This window comes from Gadus chalcogrammus, chromosome 9 (assembly GCF_026213295.1).
Source record: "Gadus chalcogrammus isolate NIFS_2021 chromosome 9, NIFS_Gcha_1.0, whole genome shotgun sequence".
NCBI lineage: Eukaryota > Metazoa > Chordata > Actinopteri > Gadiformes > Gadidae > Gadus > Gadus chalcogrammus.
This window is the reverse complement of record NC_079420.1, coordinates 26,382,152-26,399,475: the sequence shown is the minus strand read 5'-3', so window position 1 is coordinate 26,399,475 and position 17,324 is coordinate 26,382,152. Positions and strand designations below refer to the sequence as shown.

At 43.5% G+C, this 17,324-nt stretch overlaps 1 protein-coding gene and 16 non-coding genes across 17 annotated transcripts; all 17 read right to left on the bottom strand.

Annotated features, from left to right (window-relative positions):
* Window positions 1–1,763: 1,763 nt before the first annotated feature.
* On the bottom strand, window positions 1,764–3,707 carry LOC130388569 (uncharacterized). Its single transcript, XM_056597927.1, has 2 exons — window positions 2,936–3,707; window positions 1,764–2,672 (listed from the first exon to the last, which is right to left on the bottom strand). The coding sequence occupies exons 1-2, from the start codon at window positions 3,686–3,688 to the stop codon at window positions 2,292–2,294; spliced, it is 1,134 nt and encodes a 377-aa protein (XP_056453902.1). The 5' UTR covers window positions 3,689–3,707; the 3' UTR covers window positions 1,764–2,291.
* Window positions 3,708–5,576: 1,869 nt separating this feature from the next.
* LOC130389836 (5S ribosomal RNA) lies at window positions 5,577–5,695 on the bottom strand. Its single transcript, XR_008896623.1, has one exon. It is a non-coding gene; the product is annotated as a 5S ribosomal RNA (ribosomal RNA).
* Window positions 5,696–6,224: 529 nt separating this feature from the next.
* LOC130389832 (5S ribosomal RNA) lies at window positions 6,225–6,343 on the bottom strand. The gene has a single exon (XR_008896619.1). It is a non-coding gene; the product is annotated as a 5S ribosomal RNA (ribosomal RNA).
* Window positions 6,344–8,162: 1,819 nt separating this feature from the next.
* On the bottom strand, window positions 8,163–8,281 carry LOC130389833 (5S ribosomal RNA). The gene has a single exon (XR_008896620.1). It is a non-coding gene; the product is annotated as a 5S ribosomal RNA (ribosomal RNA).
* A 528-nt stretch (window positions 8,282–8,809) lies between these two features.
* Window positions 8,810–8,928, bottom strand: LOC130389887 (5S ribosomal RNA). The gene has a single exon (XR_008896667.1). It is a non-coding gene; the product is annotated as a 5S ribosomal RNA (ribosomal RNA).
* Window positions 8,929–9,456: 528 nt separating this feature from the next.
* On the bottom strand, window positions 9,457–9,575 carry LOC130389875 (5S ribosomal RNA). The gene has a single exon (XR_008896656.1). It is a non-coding gene; the product is annotated as a 5S ribosomal RNA (ribosomal RNA).
* Window positions 9,576–10,104: 529 nt separating this feature from the next.
* LOC130389867 (5S ribosomal RNA) lies at window positions 10,105–10,223 on the bottom strand. Its single transcript, XR_008896649.1, has one exon. It is a non-coding gene; the product is annotated as a 5S ribosomal RNA (ribosomal RNA).
* A 529-nt stretch (window positions 10,224–10,752) lies between these two features.
* On the bottom strand, window positions 10,753–10,871 carry LOC130389864 (5S ribosomal RNA). Its single transcript, XR_008896648.1, has one exon. It is a non-coding gene; the product is annotated as a 5S ribosomal RNA (ribosomal RNA).
* A 529-nt stretch (window positions 10,872–11,400) lies between these two features.
* On the bottom strand, window positions 11,401–11,519 carry LOC130389852 (5S ribosomal RNA). The gene has a single exon (XR_008896638.1). It is a non-coding gene; the product is annotated as a 5S ribosomal RNA (ribosomal RNA).
* Window positions 11,520–12,048: 529 nt separating this feature from the next.
* Window positions 12,049–12,167, bottom strand: LOC130389841 (5S ribosomal RNA). The gene has a single exon (XR_008896627.1). It is a non-coding gene; the product is annotated as a 5S ribosomal RNA (ribosomal RNA).
* Window positions 12,168–12,695: 528 nt separating this feature from the next.
* On the bottom strand, window positions 12,696–12,814 carry LOC130389829 (5S ribosomal RNA). Its single transcript, XR_008896616.1, has one exon. It is a non-coding gene; the product is annotated as a 5S ribosomal RNA (ribosomal RNA).
* Window positions 12,815–13,342: 528 nt separating this feature from the next.
* LOC130389962 (5S ribosomal RNA) lies at window positions 13,343–13,461 on the bottom strand. Its single transcript, XR_008896737.1, has one exon. It is a non-coding gene; the product is annotated as a 5S ribosomal RNA (ribosomal RNA).
* Window positions 13,462–13,989: 528 nt separating this feature from the next.
* On the bottom strand, window positions 13,990–14,108 carry LOC130389950 (5S ribosomal RNA). The gene has a single exon (XR_008896726.1). It is a non-coding gene; the product is annotated as a 5S ribosomal RNA (ribosomal RNA).
* A 528-nt stretch (window positions 14,109–14,636) lies between these two features.
* LOC130389938 (5S ribosomal RNA) lies at window positions 14,637–14,755 on the bottom strand. The gene has a single exon (XR_008896715.1). It is a non-coding gene; the product is annotated as a 5S ribosomal RNA (ribosomal RNA).
* Window positions 14,756–15,284: 529 nt separating this feature from the next.
* LOC130389927 (5S ribosomal RNA) lies at window positions 15,285–15,403 on the bottom strand. Its single transcript, XR_008896704.1, has one exon. It is a non-coding gene; the product is annotated as a 5S ribosomal RNA (ribosomal RNA).
* A 527-nt stretch (window positions 15,404–15,930) lies between these two features.
* LOC130389822 (5S ribosomal RNA) lies at window positions 15,931–16,049 on the bottom strand. Its single transcript, XR_008896610.1, has one exon. It is a non-coding gene; the product is annotated as a 5S ribosomal RNA (ribosomal RNA).
* Window positions 16,050–16,578: 529 nt separating this feature from the next.
* Window positions 16,579–16,699, bottom strand: LOC130389857 (5S ribosomal RNA). Its single transcript, XR_008896643.1, has one exon. It is a non-coding gene; the product is annotated as a 5S ribosomal RNA (ribosomal RNA).
* Window positions 16,700–17,324: the final 625 nt, after the last annotated feature.

Sequence of the window (17,324 nt, the reverse complement as noted above, 5' to 3'; positions counted from 1 at the left end):
GACCAATGGGCCTTCTGCCGAGCCCGGTTTCAGCGTTGAAGCAAACAAATATTTTGCCAACACATATGACAGAAGACCCAGTGCAGAAACGCAGGATTTTTTCTGCTTGGGTTGGTTCAGAATTTTTTACATACCGTTTCAGGTGGTTAAAGGTTGTCTCTTCTCTCTGAGACAGCACTACGTTGGAAGTTTCCAACAGTTGAAACACTCTTTTGCCTGTGGCCTTCTTTGACTCATACAGAGACAACACACTTTGCTTGTTTGACAACCTCATCTGTACAAGTGCCATGGATGTGGAGAAGCAATCAAGTATATATTTTGGCTCTTGGAGAATGGCTTTGTGAGCCATTATTTTGATTGCAGGCTCCATGTTTTTCTTTGGAGGTAGGATATGGGAACCCATCCTTGTGAAAAGGTCAAGCAATTCCTCTTCATCACTTTCCTCCATTGTGCCCTGGAGAGCTTTTTCAACAGCTGATCTCTCAACAGAAGGGAGGTATTCGAGAAATGAGCTCATCAGGATGTCAGTATCAACTGAGTCAATTCCATGGATGCAGGCTAAAATGAAAGCCTTTGAAAGCCTCACTGGCATGACACCATGTTCCAGGAATCCTTTCACCCAGATTCGACCAACTGCTTGCCATTTAACCTCAGAGAAATCTGGCCTCAGCTTTGGAACTCGCTCCGATTCCCCTTCACACTGTTCAAGAAACTGCTCCCAGAATGCAGTGTAAACTTCCCTTGACACTCCGACGTCACCAATAGCATTTTCATTGACAAAGTCCATCGTCAGACTCAAATTCAAAATGCTGCTGTCCATAAATACAGCCACAAGATCGTCAACCACATTTATCCTGCAAATTGATGCTTGTCGTGGACTCTCTTGATTCGCGGAGTTGCCAGCTGAGGTTGATGAGAAAGGTTGGCTGTATGAAGTTGACGGGAAATCTTGTGGGGTGAAAGTCCATCCACTGTCCTGCGAGAAGAAGACAATAACAATTGTGGAAAAAGAGTGGTCAATGAGTGAAGGAAAGACCCAAATATCAATAATTTTTTGTTTGTGTGAGAATAGTGTATTTTGGATTAGTACTACACACCCCTACAGATATTCTATTTTCTGAAGTCCTTATGTTTGCCTTATTTAGTTTAACAGTTATTCTTCTTGATATTTGTATAATTTTGAAGTAGACATTGTGTTCCAATTATCTTTAACAGGCATAGAATACGATTCATGTACTACCTCATTTGCGCCACAGGGTGGATTTGACCTGTTTTTGCACTCTCTGTCCTCCTGTGAAACCTACACGTGTAGTGCACTACTGACAGATGGCGGACAGAAACGTGAAAAGCGCAATAGGAGAAGGTAAAAACGGAAAAGCATAATAGGACCCCTCTAAAAAATGTGTCACTATGTCGGTGTATATTACAGATAATCTATTAAAATAAACAACTCTATATAAATGGAACTCTTCGAGGCGCTCTTGAGTTTGATTATTCAAGTGTGCTACCTTGTGTCAAAGTACAAATAATGTTGGAATGCTATTTCTACTAATGAAGCTCGAAAGCTTCCCTTCATTTCCCTCAAACAGCACACCGTCAGTTTATAACGCAGGCTATCACATTTCTATATCCAAATATGAGTATGTGAATGTATTTTGAAGATGGATTTGAAAGACAATGAATCTACTGTTGAACATGATCTCCCTACTTTTATCCTTTTATACCATCCAGATACACAATTGTATCACATCTTAACAGTTCTCTAAAATATTACACCTGTTTAAATTATGTGTTCAGGGATTCTTGTAGTGCTTAATCTTACTTGTGCAGTTTGCAATGCTTCCTCGTGTATGGACTGCACATTTGGTGTAGGCAGGCCAATAGCTGGAGACAACCGGAGTGGTATATCCTGAATAGGTTCTCCACTCGGGTCGACACTCTGAAGGATAAATTATGAATGCAGTATTATTTGACAGCAGACATTTTGACCCTACATATATAATATGTAATTGCAGATTGCAATCTATAGAACAGTTTCTAAACGAGTCTTCTTCATTCCAGTGTTCCGTTGAAATCCAGGGACACTGGTGAGATGGTTCCACTTACATTTTTATATAATGAAGAAAACAGAAAAAATAACAAAAGATAACATAGGCCTATCTACATAGGACCGTTGCGCTGAGGACGCCATGTTGCACCGTCATTTTTCTGCTGTATCACAGAATGGACAAACATTGGACAAACTTCCTTTTTTCTGGTATTACTATTTCTACTTCCTTTGCTTATTTTAATTAAATTACCTGTGTGATATCCTCATTGTTGCCAGACTTCAATGTTATGACATCTATCCAATCATCATATGCTCCACGAGGGTCATCTTCTGGATCCCATTCAACAGTGTCTCGCTCATCAGAGTAAGACTCAGATTGTAGAACTGCACTGGTCAGATCAATAGTTTCAAAGCAGGAGTCAGGCAAATCAGAGGAAGGCTCGAGATGATTCAAAACATCATCATCACTTGAATCAGTATCCTGCCCCTGGCCGATGTGGGCTTTTGTATTGTCTTTTGGAGTTGAATGAGTGAGATGGGATTTTGTTGAACCTTGTGCAGTCACAATCTCGGATGTGCCCCTATGTTTTTTGGACTTTGGTTGCATCTGGAAAAGCAGGTTCTGTAATGGAAGAAATCATGTTTAATTTTTTTGAAAGCGGTTATTTCAAATATGGCAGGGTGAAACACGTTTTCACAATGTATATTCAATAGTGATAAAAAAATATATTGCACAAGAAAGCTCCATTACTCTATTAAGCATAATATTTGAAGATTTTTCTGATTTAATTCATACACACACACACCCACATATATATCACAGGTACAACAATCTATTTCCATCGGCCTCTGTCATTATTATTACTTTTTTTTAGGGCCACAAACCTGATCAGTGATGTCGCTGCGTGATGAAGGCACAAGCTCCAGGTCATCAGTAAATGCTTCATCTGCATCAATGGGAGTGATGGCAGATACAGCCTCATCTGAAGTGGATAAACACTGTTGAGAATCCTCATCTAAGGACTGATCTGTTAAAGCTGCTTGTTCTTTGGTGCAGATGTAAAATCTAAGCAGCTTTAACTTAGTTTGGTCGTAAAGACTGCCGATAGATTCATTTAAAGCAATCTCCTTTCTTTTGAAATCGCAGACAACAAAGTCAAAGTCTTCTGCTCGGCCCTTTGTCGAGGCTCCGTCTGGGAAAAACAGCTGCTTTCCCAGTTCGAGGATCAGAGACACCGTTGAAGCTTTCTCCATTCTCGCGTGCCTTGTCCCCCCCCCATTTTGGGTCCTGACTTGATGGTAATCGATGCCAGTAAAATGAAGCCATCCGATTTCGATCTTTCTAGTTGTCTTTTCTGCTGCATTGTTCTTTGGTCTCGTCATCCCCTCTGCTTTCCTCTCCACCACACCTGATTGTGACACTCCTTTTTTCTTTGATTTCATTTTCCGTGCTCCTATTTTAGCTCTTAATTTCTGTAGAAGCGTCTCTTTATCGGTGGTGCTGGTGTTTGATTGTTGACAGAAGGAGAGGACAGCTATTCTGTCACCATATGAAGTGATGTATTTAGCCATTTGCTCATCACTCATGATGGATAGCACTGCCTTGTCAACCTGCAAATATAAGAAGAAATACTTCATATTCTTATTTTAAACATACCAAAGCTAGGTAAACTTGAGATTGATTGCCTAGTCATTCATATTGTATACACACACACACACACACACACACACACACACACACACACACACACACACACACACACACACACACACACACACACACACACACACACACACACACACACACACACACACACTAAAGCTAGGTTAACTTGAGCTGAAAGGCTGACCAGGGGTTCTCATCTAAAAGTAACAAGTAGATATAAAGTGGGATTAAAACATTGTCTTCTGTTGACTGCTTGTTATGTGGTTTACACATTAATATGGGAGGACTGGACACACGCACACACACACACACACACACGCGCGCGCACGCGCGCACACGCGCACGCGCACACACACACGCGAGAAGGAGGGGCTCGGCCCGCCAACTAACGTGCAGAGAGATGCAGGGGCAGCTTCGCGCTTCGTAACAGACAGGGCAGAGCGCGAGCGCGCAGGGTGAATTTTATGAATGGTGAATGTAGGAGATAAATTCCCCTGCTTAAAGTATTTTATTGCAGTTATACCCAACCGGTATTTGCGAAAAAACACAGTGTGAAAGATCTGTCACAAGACGATTGATACGTATCCGTGCACATTTTTAAGTGGGGATACGCAAATCCTGGTGCGTTCCATAGTGGGTATACGGCGTATACCTGCGTATCACGTAGACTACACTACTGGTAATAAGGTAAGGGATAATACTAGAAATAAAGACCTTCAAGCTGAACTCCCTCTTCAGCTTGTCAGTCTTTATTTCTAGAAAGTGACCCGTTCGCTATATATTATCCCGCTTATTACATGTCATGGCTACTATATGAATGCAATTTATTGAAGCAACATGACAGAGATAAAACACACATAGCCCCTCATAAAGAAAACTAAAAGATATCTGAAGCTAATTTACAACATCTACAGCGTTGGACTAGCATAACTCAGAGCAGGGAACCTAGTCCAACTTCTGTTAAATTAAATTCCTGCCCACCTTGTCTCTTTGCATTCGCATGATGTCCTCTCTTGGGACCCCTCTGGACTGAAGGAAATGCTCTAAATCCTCCTCCATGATTATTTTCTGGTGTACGGTTTATCATAGATGAATAGATATGACTGTTGCATGGACCGTTGGTGAATGAGGGCTGCGGAAGTTGGTTTGCGATATCACGCAAAGAGTTTTGCGATATCTCGCAAAGTCTTTTGCGAGATCTCGCAAAGTCTTTGCGAGATCTCGCAAAGTCTTTTGCGATATCTCGCAAAGTCTTTTGCGAGATCTCGCAAAATATTTGCGAGATCTCGCAAACCATTTGCGAGATCTCGCAAACCATTATTTATTTATTTATTTTCAACCAATTTTTTTTTTTTCCTCCATGTCCCTTGGGGGGCTCCGTAGAAAGCTGCTGAGGCTCGACGTTACACTTTTACAAAAACAATCATTAGTTAGATATAAACGGCAGTAATTGATTCAGTAGGACTCCTTATCCATGTAAACGATCATTGTGACATCTGAATTCATTAATTATCTGAAATACACTGCGTGTGCGTGTGATGTTAAATGTTTGAACCAAGGTTAACGGTTAAAGTGTCAGAGAATGGGTGGTGATTTTTTGACGTCCTCCCATGATCTGAAGTGAGCGTGCGTGTTTGTGTTGGTGAAAGTTTAAGAAATGTACAACTGTCGTTTCAGCTCTCTGGTGCTCCCTGCTGGCAGTATCACTATACTGTCCTCATGTTTCACAAAAATAGTTTTGAGAGACGTTGTCAGTTTTTGTATGTTGCTTAAATCCTCCAAAGCGGTTGGCAGTAAACATCAGGTCACGGTACGCCACGGTAGGCCACGGAGGCAATGAGCTCGAGTTTAAAAAGAAAAAGCTTACAGCACCTGGTATTCCCAGGCGGTCTCCCATCCAAGTACTAACCAGGCCCGACCCTGCTTAGCTTTCGAGATCAGACGAGATCGGGCGTGTTCAGGGTGGTATGGCCGTAAGCAATTAGTGCAGGCGCAAAACCAGGTTTCATACAGTAGCACATAAGGAGTGAGAAAGCTGCTGAGGCTCGACGTTACACTTTTACAAAAACAATCATTAGTTAGATATAAACGGCAGTAATTGATTCAGTAGGACTCCTTATCCATGTAAACGATCATTGTGACATCTGAATTCATTAATTATCTGAAATACACTGCGTGTGCGTGTGATGTTAAATGTTTGAACCAAGGTTAACGGTTAAAGTGTCAGAGAATGGGTGGTGATTTTTTGACGTCCTCCCATGATCTGAAGTGAGCGTGCGTGTTTGTGTTGGTGAAAGTTTAAGAAATGTACAACTGTCGGTTCAGCTCTCTGGTGCTCCCTGCTGGCAGTATCACTATACTGTCCTCATGTTTCACAAAAATAGTTTTGAGAGACGTTGTCAGTTTTTGTATGTTGCTTAAATCCTCCAAAGCGGTTGGCAGTAAACATCAGGTCACGGTACGCCACGGTAGGCCACGGAGGCAATGAGCTCGAGTTGAAAAAGAAAATGCTTACAGCACCTGGTATTCCCAGGCGGTCTCCCATCCAAGTACTAACCAGGCCCGACCCTGCTTAGCTTCCGAGATCAGACGAGATCGGGCGTGTTCAGGGTGGTATGGCCGTAAGCAATTAGTGCAGGCGCAAAACCAGGTTTTATACAGTAGCACATAAGGAGTGAGAAAGCTGCTGAGGCTCGACGTTACACTCTTACAAAAACAATCATTAGTTAGATATAAACGGCAGTAATTGATTCAGTAGGACTCCTTATCCATGTAAACGATCATTGTGACATCTGAATTCATTAATTATCTGAAATACACTGCGTGTGCGTGTGATGTTAAATGTTTGAACCAAGGTTAACGGTTAAAGTGTCAGAGAATGGGTGGTGATTTTTTGACGTCCTCCCATGATCTGGGCCCCGTTTCCCGAAAGCATCGTTAGCCTAAGTGGATCGTGAAGTGCGTCGTAAGGGCATCGTAGAGTTTTCACCGCGTTTCCCGAAAGCATCGTGGGGAACGAACGTCTTGAAAACGCTCGTAGCTAACGAGTACTCCAGGGGTGCTCGTAGGACGCTAAGAGCATCGTCAGCTATAGCCTCAGTGGCGACACCATCGGACATTCCGTCTATTGGATGCGTTTTATTAAAACGCATTGCGCCTTTATGTTCTTAGTTTGGTAATTAATAAAGATTATTAATTTATTTATTAATAAAGATGTTAAAATGGCCAAAATAAAACGGGACAGTCCAGAAAATGTTTGCGCAGGCAGGGCACTCAAAATGTGTGAGAGAAAGTGGGGGGATTTGTGCAGACTGACATAGGCTACTCATAAAACGTAGCATAAAATAATGTAAAAAATTAAATTAAATTAAAAAAAATTAAAATAAAGAAATAAAATAAATTATAAAAAACAAGCAAGGAGCAGGCAAAAGGCTGGATATGGTGGGGATTGGTCACGTTGACGGGAATGTTTAGTGACATGTGGGAGGGTGGAGGGGGGTTAAAAAAAAGTCTCAATCACTCTTCGACGCGCATGAAAACCAGCCGCGTAGTTATGAGGGAGGCCGTCCTCACACCGATCTTCCTCGTCGTCATCGTCCTCAGCGTCCCTCCGGTTCAAGCAATGCCACCCCAGCCTTAGCTGCAATGTTGTGCAACATAGCCGTCACACATATCACGGCGCATGACTTGGCCGGCGAAAACTGGAGCCCTCCGCCTGACTTGTGATGAAGGCATCTAATATAGCGCAACTTCCACCTCCCGATCGTGCGCTCAACGATGCACCGGGCCAGACGGTGGGCTTCGTTGTATTCCTCATCAATACATACCTTACCCTATTTCCGGAGGGGCTTTTATAGCCAATCAAATGATCAATCAAGGAAACCCTTATGCGGAATCAAATTAAGTCGGCTCTCTTTGCTGCGCAAAGCATGTTTCAGAAATCAGCCCATTAAGATAAATGTAGTTGTCACACAAGCAATTTTTAATTTTTTGTCATATGGAATTATTTCAGGGGGGAAAATGCCGTGAAACGCACAGTGCATTCAGGATTAGGACTGATATATGTCGGTTTAAGCCTAATCAATTGTGTTTTAATGTCTTGCTATAGCATTCATCTAATTGCAGTCTATTTTTTTCGGAGGCTACTCTGCTGTTGTCCTTGATGGGGATTTATTTTAACCCTTTTTAACACAATTTTCCTGCGAAGTGAGCGTGCGTGTTTGTGTTGGTGAAAGTTTAAGAAATGTACAACTGTCGGTTCAGCTCTCTGGTGCTCCCTGCTGGCAGTATCACTATACTGTCCTCATGTTTCACAAAAATAGTTTTGAGAGACGTTGTCAGTTTTTGTATGTTGCTTAAATCCTCCAAAGCGGTTGGCAGTAAACATCAGGTCACGGTACGCCACGGTAGGCCACGGAGTCAATGAGCTCGAGTTGAAAAAGAAAAAGCTTACAGCACCTGGTATTCCCAGGCGGTCTCCCAACCAAGTACTAACCAGGCCCGACCCTGCTTAGCTTCCGAGATCAGACGAGATCGGGCGTGTTCAGGGTGGTATGGCCGTAAGCAATTAGTGCAGGCGCAAAACCAGGTTTTATACAGTAGCACATAAGGAGTGAGAAAGCTGCTGAGGCTCGACGTTACACTTTACAAAAACAATCATTAGTTAGATATAAACGGCAGTAATTGATTCAGTAGGACTCCTTATCCATGTAAACGATCATTGTGACATCTGAATTCATTAATTATCTGAAATACACTGCGTGTGCGTGTGATGTTAAATGTTTGAACCAAGGTTAACGGTTAAAGTGTCAGAGAATGGGTGGTGATTTTTTGACGTCCTCCCATGATCTGAAGTGAGCGTGCGTGTTTGTGTTGGTGAAAGTTTAAGAAATGTACAACTGTCGGTTCAGCTCTCTGGTGCTCCCTGCTGGCAGTATCACTATACTGTCCTCATGTTTCACAAAAATAGTTTTGAGAGACGTTGTCAGTTTTTGTATGTTGCTTAAATCCTCCAAAGCGGTTGGCAGTAAACATCAGGTCACGGTACGCCACGGTAGGCCACGGAGTCAATGAGCTCGAGTTGAAAAAGAAAAAGCTTACAGCACCTGGTATTCCCAGGCGGTCTCCCATCCAAGTACTAACCAGGCCCGACCCTGCTTAGCTTCCGAGATCAGACGAGATCGGGCGTGTTCAGGGTGGTATGGCCGTAAGCAATTAGTGCAGGCGCAAAACCAGGTTTATACAGTAGCACATAAGGAGTGAGAAAGCTGCTGAGGCTCGACGTTACACTTTTACAAAAACAATCATTAGTTAGATATAAACGGCAGTAATTGATTCAGTAGGACTCCTTATCCATGTAAACGATCATTGTGACATCTGAATTCATTAATTATCTGAAATACACTGCGTGTGCGTGTGATGTTAAATGTTTGAACCAAGGTTAACGGTTAAAGTGTCAGAGAATGGGTGGTGATTTTTTGACGTCCTCCCATGATCTGAAGTGAGCGTGCGTGTTTGTGTTGGTGAAAGTTTAAGAAATGTACAACTGTCGGTTCAGCTCTCTGGTGCTCCCTGCTGGCAGTATCACTATACTGTCCTCATGTTTCACAAAAATAGTTTTGAGAGACGTTGTCAGTTTTTGTATGTTGCTTAAATCCTCCAAAGCGGTTGGCAGTAAACATCAGGTCACGGTACGCCACGGTAGGCCACGGAGTCAATGAGCTCGAGTTGAAAAAGAAAAAGCTTACAGCACCTGGTATTCCCAGGCGGTCTCCCATCCAAGTACTAACCAGGCCCGACCCTGCTTAGCTTCCGAGATCAGACGAGATCGGGCGTGTTCAGGGTGGTATGGCCGTAAGCAATTAGTGCAGGCGCAAAACCAGGTTTTATACAGTAGCACATAAGGAGTGAGAAAGCTGCTGAGGCTCGACGTTACACTTTTACAAAAACAATCATTAGTTAGATATAAACGGCAGTAATTGATTCAGTAGGACTCCTTATCCATGTAAACGATCATTGTGACATCTGAATTCATTAATTATCTGAAATACACTGCGTGTGCGTGTGATGTTAAATGTTTGAACCAAGGTTAACGGTTAAAGTGTCAGAGAATGGGTGGTGATTTTTTGACGTCCTCCCATGATCTGAAGTGAGCGTGCGTGTTTGTGTTGGTGAAAGTTTAAGAAATGTACAACTGTCGGTTCAGCTCTCTGGTGCTCCCTGCTGGCAGTATCACTATACTGTCCTCATGTTTCACAAAAATAGTTTTGAGAGACGTTGTCAGTTTTTGTATGTTGCTTAAATCCTCCAAAGCGGTTGGCAGTAAACATCAGGTCACGGTACGCCACGGTAGGCCACGGAGTCAATGAGCTCGAGTTGAAAAAGAAAAAGCTTACAGCACCTGGTATTCCCAGGCGGTCTCCCATCCAAGTACTAACCAGGCCCGACCCTGCTTAGCTTCCGAGATCAGACGAGATCGGGCGTGTTCAGGGTGGTATGGCCGTAAGCAATTAGTGCAGGCGCAAAACCAGGTTTTATACAGTAGCACATAAGGAGTGAGAAAGCTGCTGAGGCTTGACGTTACACTTTTACAAAAACAATCATTAGTTAGATATAAACGGCAGTAATTGATTCAGTAGGACTCCTTATCCATGTAAACGATCATTGTGACATCTGAATTCATTAATTATCTGAAATACACTGCGTGTGCGTGTGATGTTAAATGTTTGAACCAAGGTTAACGGTTAAAGTGTCAGAGAATGGGTGGTGATTTTTTGACGTCCTCCCATGATCTGAAGTGAGCGTGCGTGTTTGTGTTGGTGAAAGTTTAAGAAATGTACAACTGTCGGTTCAGCTCTCTGGTGCTCCCTGCTGGCAGTATCACTATACTGTCCTCATGTTTCACAAAAATAGTTTTGAGAGACGTTGTCAGTTTTTGTATGTTGCTTAAATCCTCCAAAGCGGTTGGCAGTAAACATCAGGTCACGGTACGCCACGGTAGGCCACGGAGTCAATGAGCTCGAGTTGAAAAAGAAAAAGCTTACAGCACCTGGTATTCCCAGGCGGTCTCCCATCCAAGTACTAACCAGGCCCGACCCTGCTTAGCTTCCGAGATCAGACGAGATCGGGCGTGTTCAGGGTGGTATGGCCGTAAGCAATTAGTGCAGGCGCAAAACCAGGTTTTATACAGTAGCACATAAGGAGTGAGAAAGCTGCTGAGGCTCGACGTTACACTTTTACAAAAACAATCATTAGTTAGATATAAACGGCAGTAATTGATTCAGTAGGACTCCTTATCCATGTAAACGATCATTGTGACATCTGAATTCATTAATTATCTGAAATACACTGCGTGTGCGTGTGATGTTAAATGTTTGAACCAAGGTTAACGGTTAAAGTGTCAGAGAATGGGTGGTGATTTTTTGACGTCCTCCCATGATCTGAAGTGAGCGTGCGTGTTTGTGTTGGTGAAAGTTTAAGAAATGTACAACTGTCGGTTCAGCTCTCTGGTGCTCCCTGCTGGCAGTATCACTATACTGTCCTCATGTTTCACAAAAATAGTTTTGAGAGACGTTGTCAGTTTTTGTATGTTGCTTAAATCCTCCAAAGCGGTTGGCAGTAAACATCAGGTCACGGTACGCCACGGTAGGCCACGGAGTCAATGAGCTCGAGTTGAAAAAGAAAAAGCTTACAGCACCTGGTATTCCCAGGCGGTCTCCCATCCAAGTACTAACCAGGCCCGACCCTGCTTAGCTTCCGAGATCAGACGAGATCGGGCGTGTTCAGGGTGGTATGGCCGTAAGCAATTAGTGCAGGCGCAAAACCAGGTTTTATACAGTAGCACATAAGGAGTGAGAAAGCTGCTGAGGCTCGACGTTACACTTTTACAAAAACAATCATTAGTTAGATATAAACGGCAGTAATTGATTCAGTAGGACTCCTTATCCATGTAAACGATCATTGTGACATCTGAATTCATTAATTATCTGAAATACACTGCGTGTGCGTGTGATGTTAAATGTTTGAACCAAGGTTAACGGTTAAAGTGTCAGAGAATGGGTGGTGATTTTTTGACGTCCTCCCATGATCTGAAGTGAGCGTGCGTGTTTGTGTTGGTGAAAGTTTAAGAAATGTACAACTGTCGGTTCAGCTCTCTGGTGCTCCCTGCTGGCAGTATCACTATACTGTCCTCATGTTTCACAAAAATAGTTTTGAGAGACGTTGTCAGTTTTTGTATGTTGCTTAAATCCTCCAAAGCGGTTGGCAGTAAACATCAGGTCACGGTACGCCACGGTAGGCCACGGAGTCAATGAGCTCGAGTTGAAAAAGAAAAAGCTTACAGCACCTGGTATTCCCAGGCGGTCTCCCATCCAAGTACTAACCAGGCCCGACCCTGCTTAGCTTCCGAGATCAGACGAGATCGGGCGTGTTCAGGGTGGTATGGCCGTAAGCAATTAGTGCAGGCGCAAAACCAGGTTTTATACAGTAGCACATAAGGAGTGAGAAAGCTGCTGAGGCTCGACGTTACACTTTACAAAAACAATCATTAGTTAGATATAAACGGCAGTAATTGATTCAGTAGGACTCCTTATCCATGTAAACGATCATTGTGACATCTGAATTCATTAATTATCTGAAATACACTGCGTGTGCGTGTGATGTTAAATGTTTGAACCAAGGTTAACGGTTAAAGTGTCAGAGAATGGGTGGTGATTTTTTGACGTCCTCCCATGATCTGAAGTGAGCGTGCGTGTTTGTGTTGGTGAAAGTTTAAGAAATGTACAACTGTCGGTTCAGCTCTCTGGTGCTCCCTGCTGGCAGTATCACTATACTGTCCTCATGTTTCACAAAAATAGTTTTGAGAGACGTTGTCAGTTTTTGTATGTTGCTTAAATCCTCCAAAGCGGTTGGCAGTAAACATCAGGTCACGGTACGCCACGGTAGGCCACGGAGTCAATGAGCTCGAGTTGAAAAAGAAAAAGCTTACAGCACCTGGTATTCCCAGGCGGTCTCCCATCCAAGTACTAACCAGGCCCGACCCTGCTTAGCTTCCGAGATCAGACGAGATCGGGCGTGTTCAGGGTGGTATGGCCGTAAGCAATTAGTGCAGGCGCAAAACCAGGTTTTATACAGTAGCACATAAGGAGTGAGAAAGCTGCTGAGGCTCGACGTTACACTTTACAAAAACAATCATTAGTTAGATATAAACGGCAGTAATTGATTCAGTAGGACTCCTTATCCATGTAAACGATCATTGTGACATCTGAATTCATTAATTATCTGAAATACACTGCGTGTGCGTGTGATGTTAAATGTTTGAACCAAGGTTAACGGTTAAAGTGTCAGAGAATGGGTGGTGATTTTTTGACGTCCTCCCATGATCTGAAGTGAGCGTGCGTGTTTGTGTTGGTGAAAGTTTAAGAAATGTACAACTGTCGGTTCAGCTCTCTGGTGCTCCCTGCTGGCAGTATCACTATACTGTCCTCATGTTTCACAAAAATAGTTTTGAGAGACGTTGTCAGTTTTTGTATGTTGCTTAAATCCTCCAAAGCGGTTGGCAGTAAACATCAGGTCACGGTACGCCACGGTAGGCCACGGAGTCAATGAGCTCGAGTTGAAAAAGAAAAAGCTTACAGCACCTGGTATTCCCAGGCGGTCTCCCATCCAAGTACTAACCAGGCCCGACCCTGCTTAGCTTCCGAGATCAGACGAGATCGGGCGTGTTCAGGGTGGTATGGCCGTAAGCAATTAGTGCAGGCGCAAAACCAGGTTTTATACAGTAGCACATAAGGAGTGAGAAAGCTGCTGAGGCTCGACGTTACACTTTTACAAAAACAATCATTAGTTAGATATAAACGGCAGTAATTGATTCAGTAGGACTCCTTATCCATGTAAACGATCATTGTGACATCTGAATTCATTAATTATCTGAAATACACTGCGTGTGCGTGTGATGTTAAATGTTTGAACCAAGGTTAACGGTTAAAGTGTCAGAGAATGGGTGGTGATTTTTTGACGTCCTCCCATGATCTGAAGTGAGCGTGCGTGTTTGTGTTGGTGAAAGTTTAAGAAATGTACAACTGTCGGTTCAGCTCTCTGGTGCTCCCTGCTGGCAGTATCACTATACTGTCCTCATGTTTCACAAAAATAGTTTTGAGAGACGTTGTCAGTTTTTGTATGTTGCTTAAATCCTCCAAAGCGGTTGGCAGTAAACATCAGGTCACGGTACGCCACGGTAGGCCACGGAGTCAATGAGCTCGAGTTGAAAAAGAAAAGCTTACAGCACCTGGTATTCCCAGGCGGTCTCCCATCCAAGTACTAACCAGGCCCGACCCTGCTTAGCTTCCGAGATCAGACGAGATCGGGCGTGTTCAGGGTGGTATGGCCGTAAGCAATTAGTGCAGGCGCAAAACCAGGTTTTATACAGTAGCACATAAGGAGTGAGAAAGCTGCTGAGGCTCGACGTTACACTTTTACAAAAACAATCATTAGTTAGATATAAACGGCAGTAATTGATTCAGTAGGACTCCTTATCCATGTAAACGATCATTGTGACATCTGAATTCATTAATTATCTGAAATACACTGCGTGTGCGTGTGATGTTAAATGTTTGAACCAAGGTTAACGGTTAAAGTGTCAGAGAATGGGTGGTGATTTTTTGACGTCCTCCCATGATCTGAAGTGAGCGTGCGTGTTTGTGTTGGTGAAAGTTTAAGAAATGTACAACTGTCGTTCAGCTCTCTGGTGCTCCCTGCTGGCAGTATCACTATACTGTCCTCATGTTTCACAAAAATAGTTTTGAGAGACGTTGTCAGTTTTTGTATGTTGCTTAAATCCTCCAAAGCGGTTGGCAGTAAACATCAGGTCACGGTACGCCACGGTAGGCCACGGAGGCAATGAGCTCGAGTTGAAAAAGAAAAAGCTTACAGCACCTGGTATTCCCAGGCGGTCTCCCATCCAAGTACTAACCAGGCCCGACCCTGCTTAGCTTCCGAGATCAGACGAGATCGGGCGTGTTCAGGGTGGTATGGCCGTAAGCAATTAGTGCAGGCGCAAAACCAGGTTTTATACAGTAGCACATAAGGAGTGAGAAAGCTGCTGAGGCTCGACGTTACACTCTTACAAAAACAATCATTAGTTAGATATAAACGGCAGTAATTGATTCAGTAGGACTCCTTATCCATGTAAACGATCATTGTGACATCTGAATTCATTAATTATCTGAAATACACTGCGTGTGCGTGTGATGTTAAATGTTTGAACCAAGGTTAACGGTTAAAGTGTCAGAGAATGGGTGGTGATTTTTTGACGTCCTCCCATGATCTGAAGTGAGCGTGCGTGTTTGTGTTGGTGAAAGTTTAAGAAATGTACAACTGTCGGTTCAGCTCTCTGGTGCTCCCTGCTGGCAGTATCACTATACTGTCCTCATGTTTCACAAAAATAGTTTTGAGAGACGTTGTCAGTTTTTGTATGTTGCTTAAATCCTCCAAAGCGGTTGGCAGTAAACATCAGGTCACGGTACGCCACGGTAGGCCACGGAGTCAATGAGCTCGAGTTGAAAAAGAAAAAGCTTACAGCACCTGGTATTCCCAGGCGGTCTCCCATCCAAGTACTAACCAGGCCCGACCCTGCTTAGCTTCCGAGATCAGACGAGATCGGGCGTGTTCAGGGTGGTATGGCCGTAAGCAATTAGTGCAGGCGCAAAACCAGGTTTTATACAGTAGCACATAAGGAGTGAGAAAGCTGCTGAGGCTCGACGTTACACTTTACAAAAACAATCATTAGTTAGATATAAACGGCAGTAATTGATTCAGTAGGACTCCTTATCCATGTAACGATCATTGTGACATCTGAATTCATTAATTATCTGAAATACACTGCGTGTGCGTGTGATGTTAAATGTTTGAACCAAGGTTAACGGTTAAAGTGTCAGAGAATGGGTGGTGATTTTTTGACGTCCTCCCATGATCTGAAGTGAGCGTGCGTGTTTGTGTTGGTGAAAGTTTAAGAAATGTACAACTGTCGGTTCAGCTCTCTGGTGCTCCCTGCTGGCAGTATCACTATACTGTCCTCATGTTTCACAAAAATAGTTTTGAGAGACGTTGTCAGTTTTTGTATGTTGCTTAAATCCTCCAAAGCGGTTGGCAGTAAACATCAGGTCACGGTACGCCACGGTAGGCCACGGAGGCAATGAGCTCGAGTTGAAAAAGAAAAAGCTTACAGCACCTGGTATTCCCAGGCGGTCTCCCATCCAAGTACTAACCAGGCCCGACCCTGCTTAGCTTCCGAGATCAGACGAGATCGGGCGTGTTCAGGGTGGTATGGCCGTAAGCAATTAGTGCAGGCGCAAAACCAGGTTTTATACAGTAGCACATAAGGAGTGATGAAAGCTGCTGAGGCTCGACGTTACACTTTTACAAAAACAATCATTAGTTAGATATAAACGGCAGTAATTGATTCAGTAGGACTCCTTATCCATGTAAACGATCATTGTGACATCTGAATTCATTAATTATCTGAAATACACTGCGTGTGCGTGTGATGTTAAATGTTTGAACCAAGGTTAACGGTTAAAGTGTCAGAGAATGGGTGGTGATTTTTTGACGTCCTCCCATGATCTGAAGTGAGCGTGCGTGTTTGTGTTGGTGAAAGTTTAAGAAATGTACAACTGTCGGTTCAGCTCTCTGGTGCTCCCTGCTGGCAGTATCACTATACTGTCCTCATGTTTCACAAAATAGTTTTGAGAGACGTTGTCAGTTTTTGTATGTTGCTTAAATCCTCCAAAGCGGTTGGCAGTAAACATCAGGTCACGGTACGCCACGGTAGGCCACGGAGGCAATGAGCTCGAGTTGAAAAAGAAAAAGCTTACAGCACCTGGTATTCCCAGGCCGGTCTCCCATCCAAGTACTAACCAGGCCCGACCCTGCTTAGCTTCCGAGATCAGACGAGATCGGGCGTGTTCAGGGCTGGTATGGCCGTAAGCAATTAGTGCAGGCGCAAAACCAGGTTTTATACAGTAGCACATAAGGAGTGAGAAAGCTGCTGAGGCTCGACGTTACACTTTTACAAAAACAATCATTAGTTAGATATAAACGGCAGTAATTGATTCAGTAGGACTCCTTATCCATGTAAACGATCATTGTGACATCTGAATTCATTAATTATCTGAAATACACTGCGTGTGCGTGTGATGTTAAATGTTTGAACCAAGGTTAACGGTTAAAGTGTCAGAGAATGGGTGGTGATTTTTTGACGTCCTCCCTGATCTGAAGTGAGCGTGCGTGTTTGGGTTGGTGAAAGTTTAAGAAATGTACAACTGTCGTTTCAGCTCTCTGGTGCTCCCTGCTGGCAGTATCACTATACTGTCCTCATGTTTCACAAAAATAGTTTTGAGAGACGTTGTCAGTTTTTGTATGTTGCTTAAATCCTCCAAAGCGGTTTCGCAGTAAACATCAGGTCACGGTACGCCACGGTAGGCCACGGAGGCAATGAGCTTGAGTTGAAAAAGAAAAAGCTTACAGCACCAGGTATTCCAGGCGGTCTCCCAACCAAGTACTACCAGGGCCCGACCCTGCTTAGCTTCCGAAATCAGACGAGAGATCGGGCGT

Coding starts and splice junctions, on each gene's coding strand:
- LOC130388569 (XM_056597927.1), bottom strand. CDS start 3,688: ATGAAGTATTTCTTCTTATATTTGCAGGTTGACAAGGCAGTGCTATCC. Junction 2,673..2,935: donor GCAGCGACATCACTGATCAG/GTTTGTGGCCCT, acceptor CTTCCATTACAG/AACCTGCTTTTCCAGATGCA.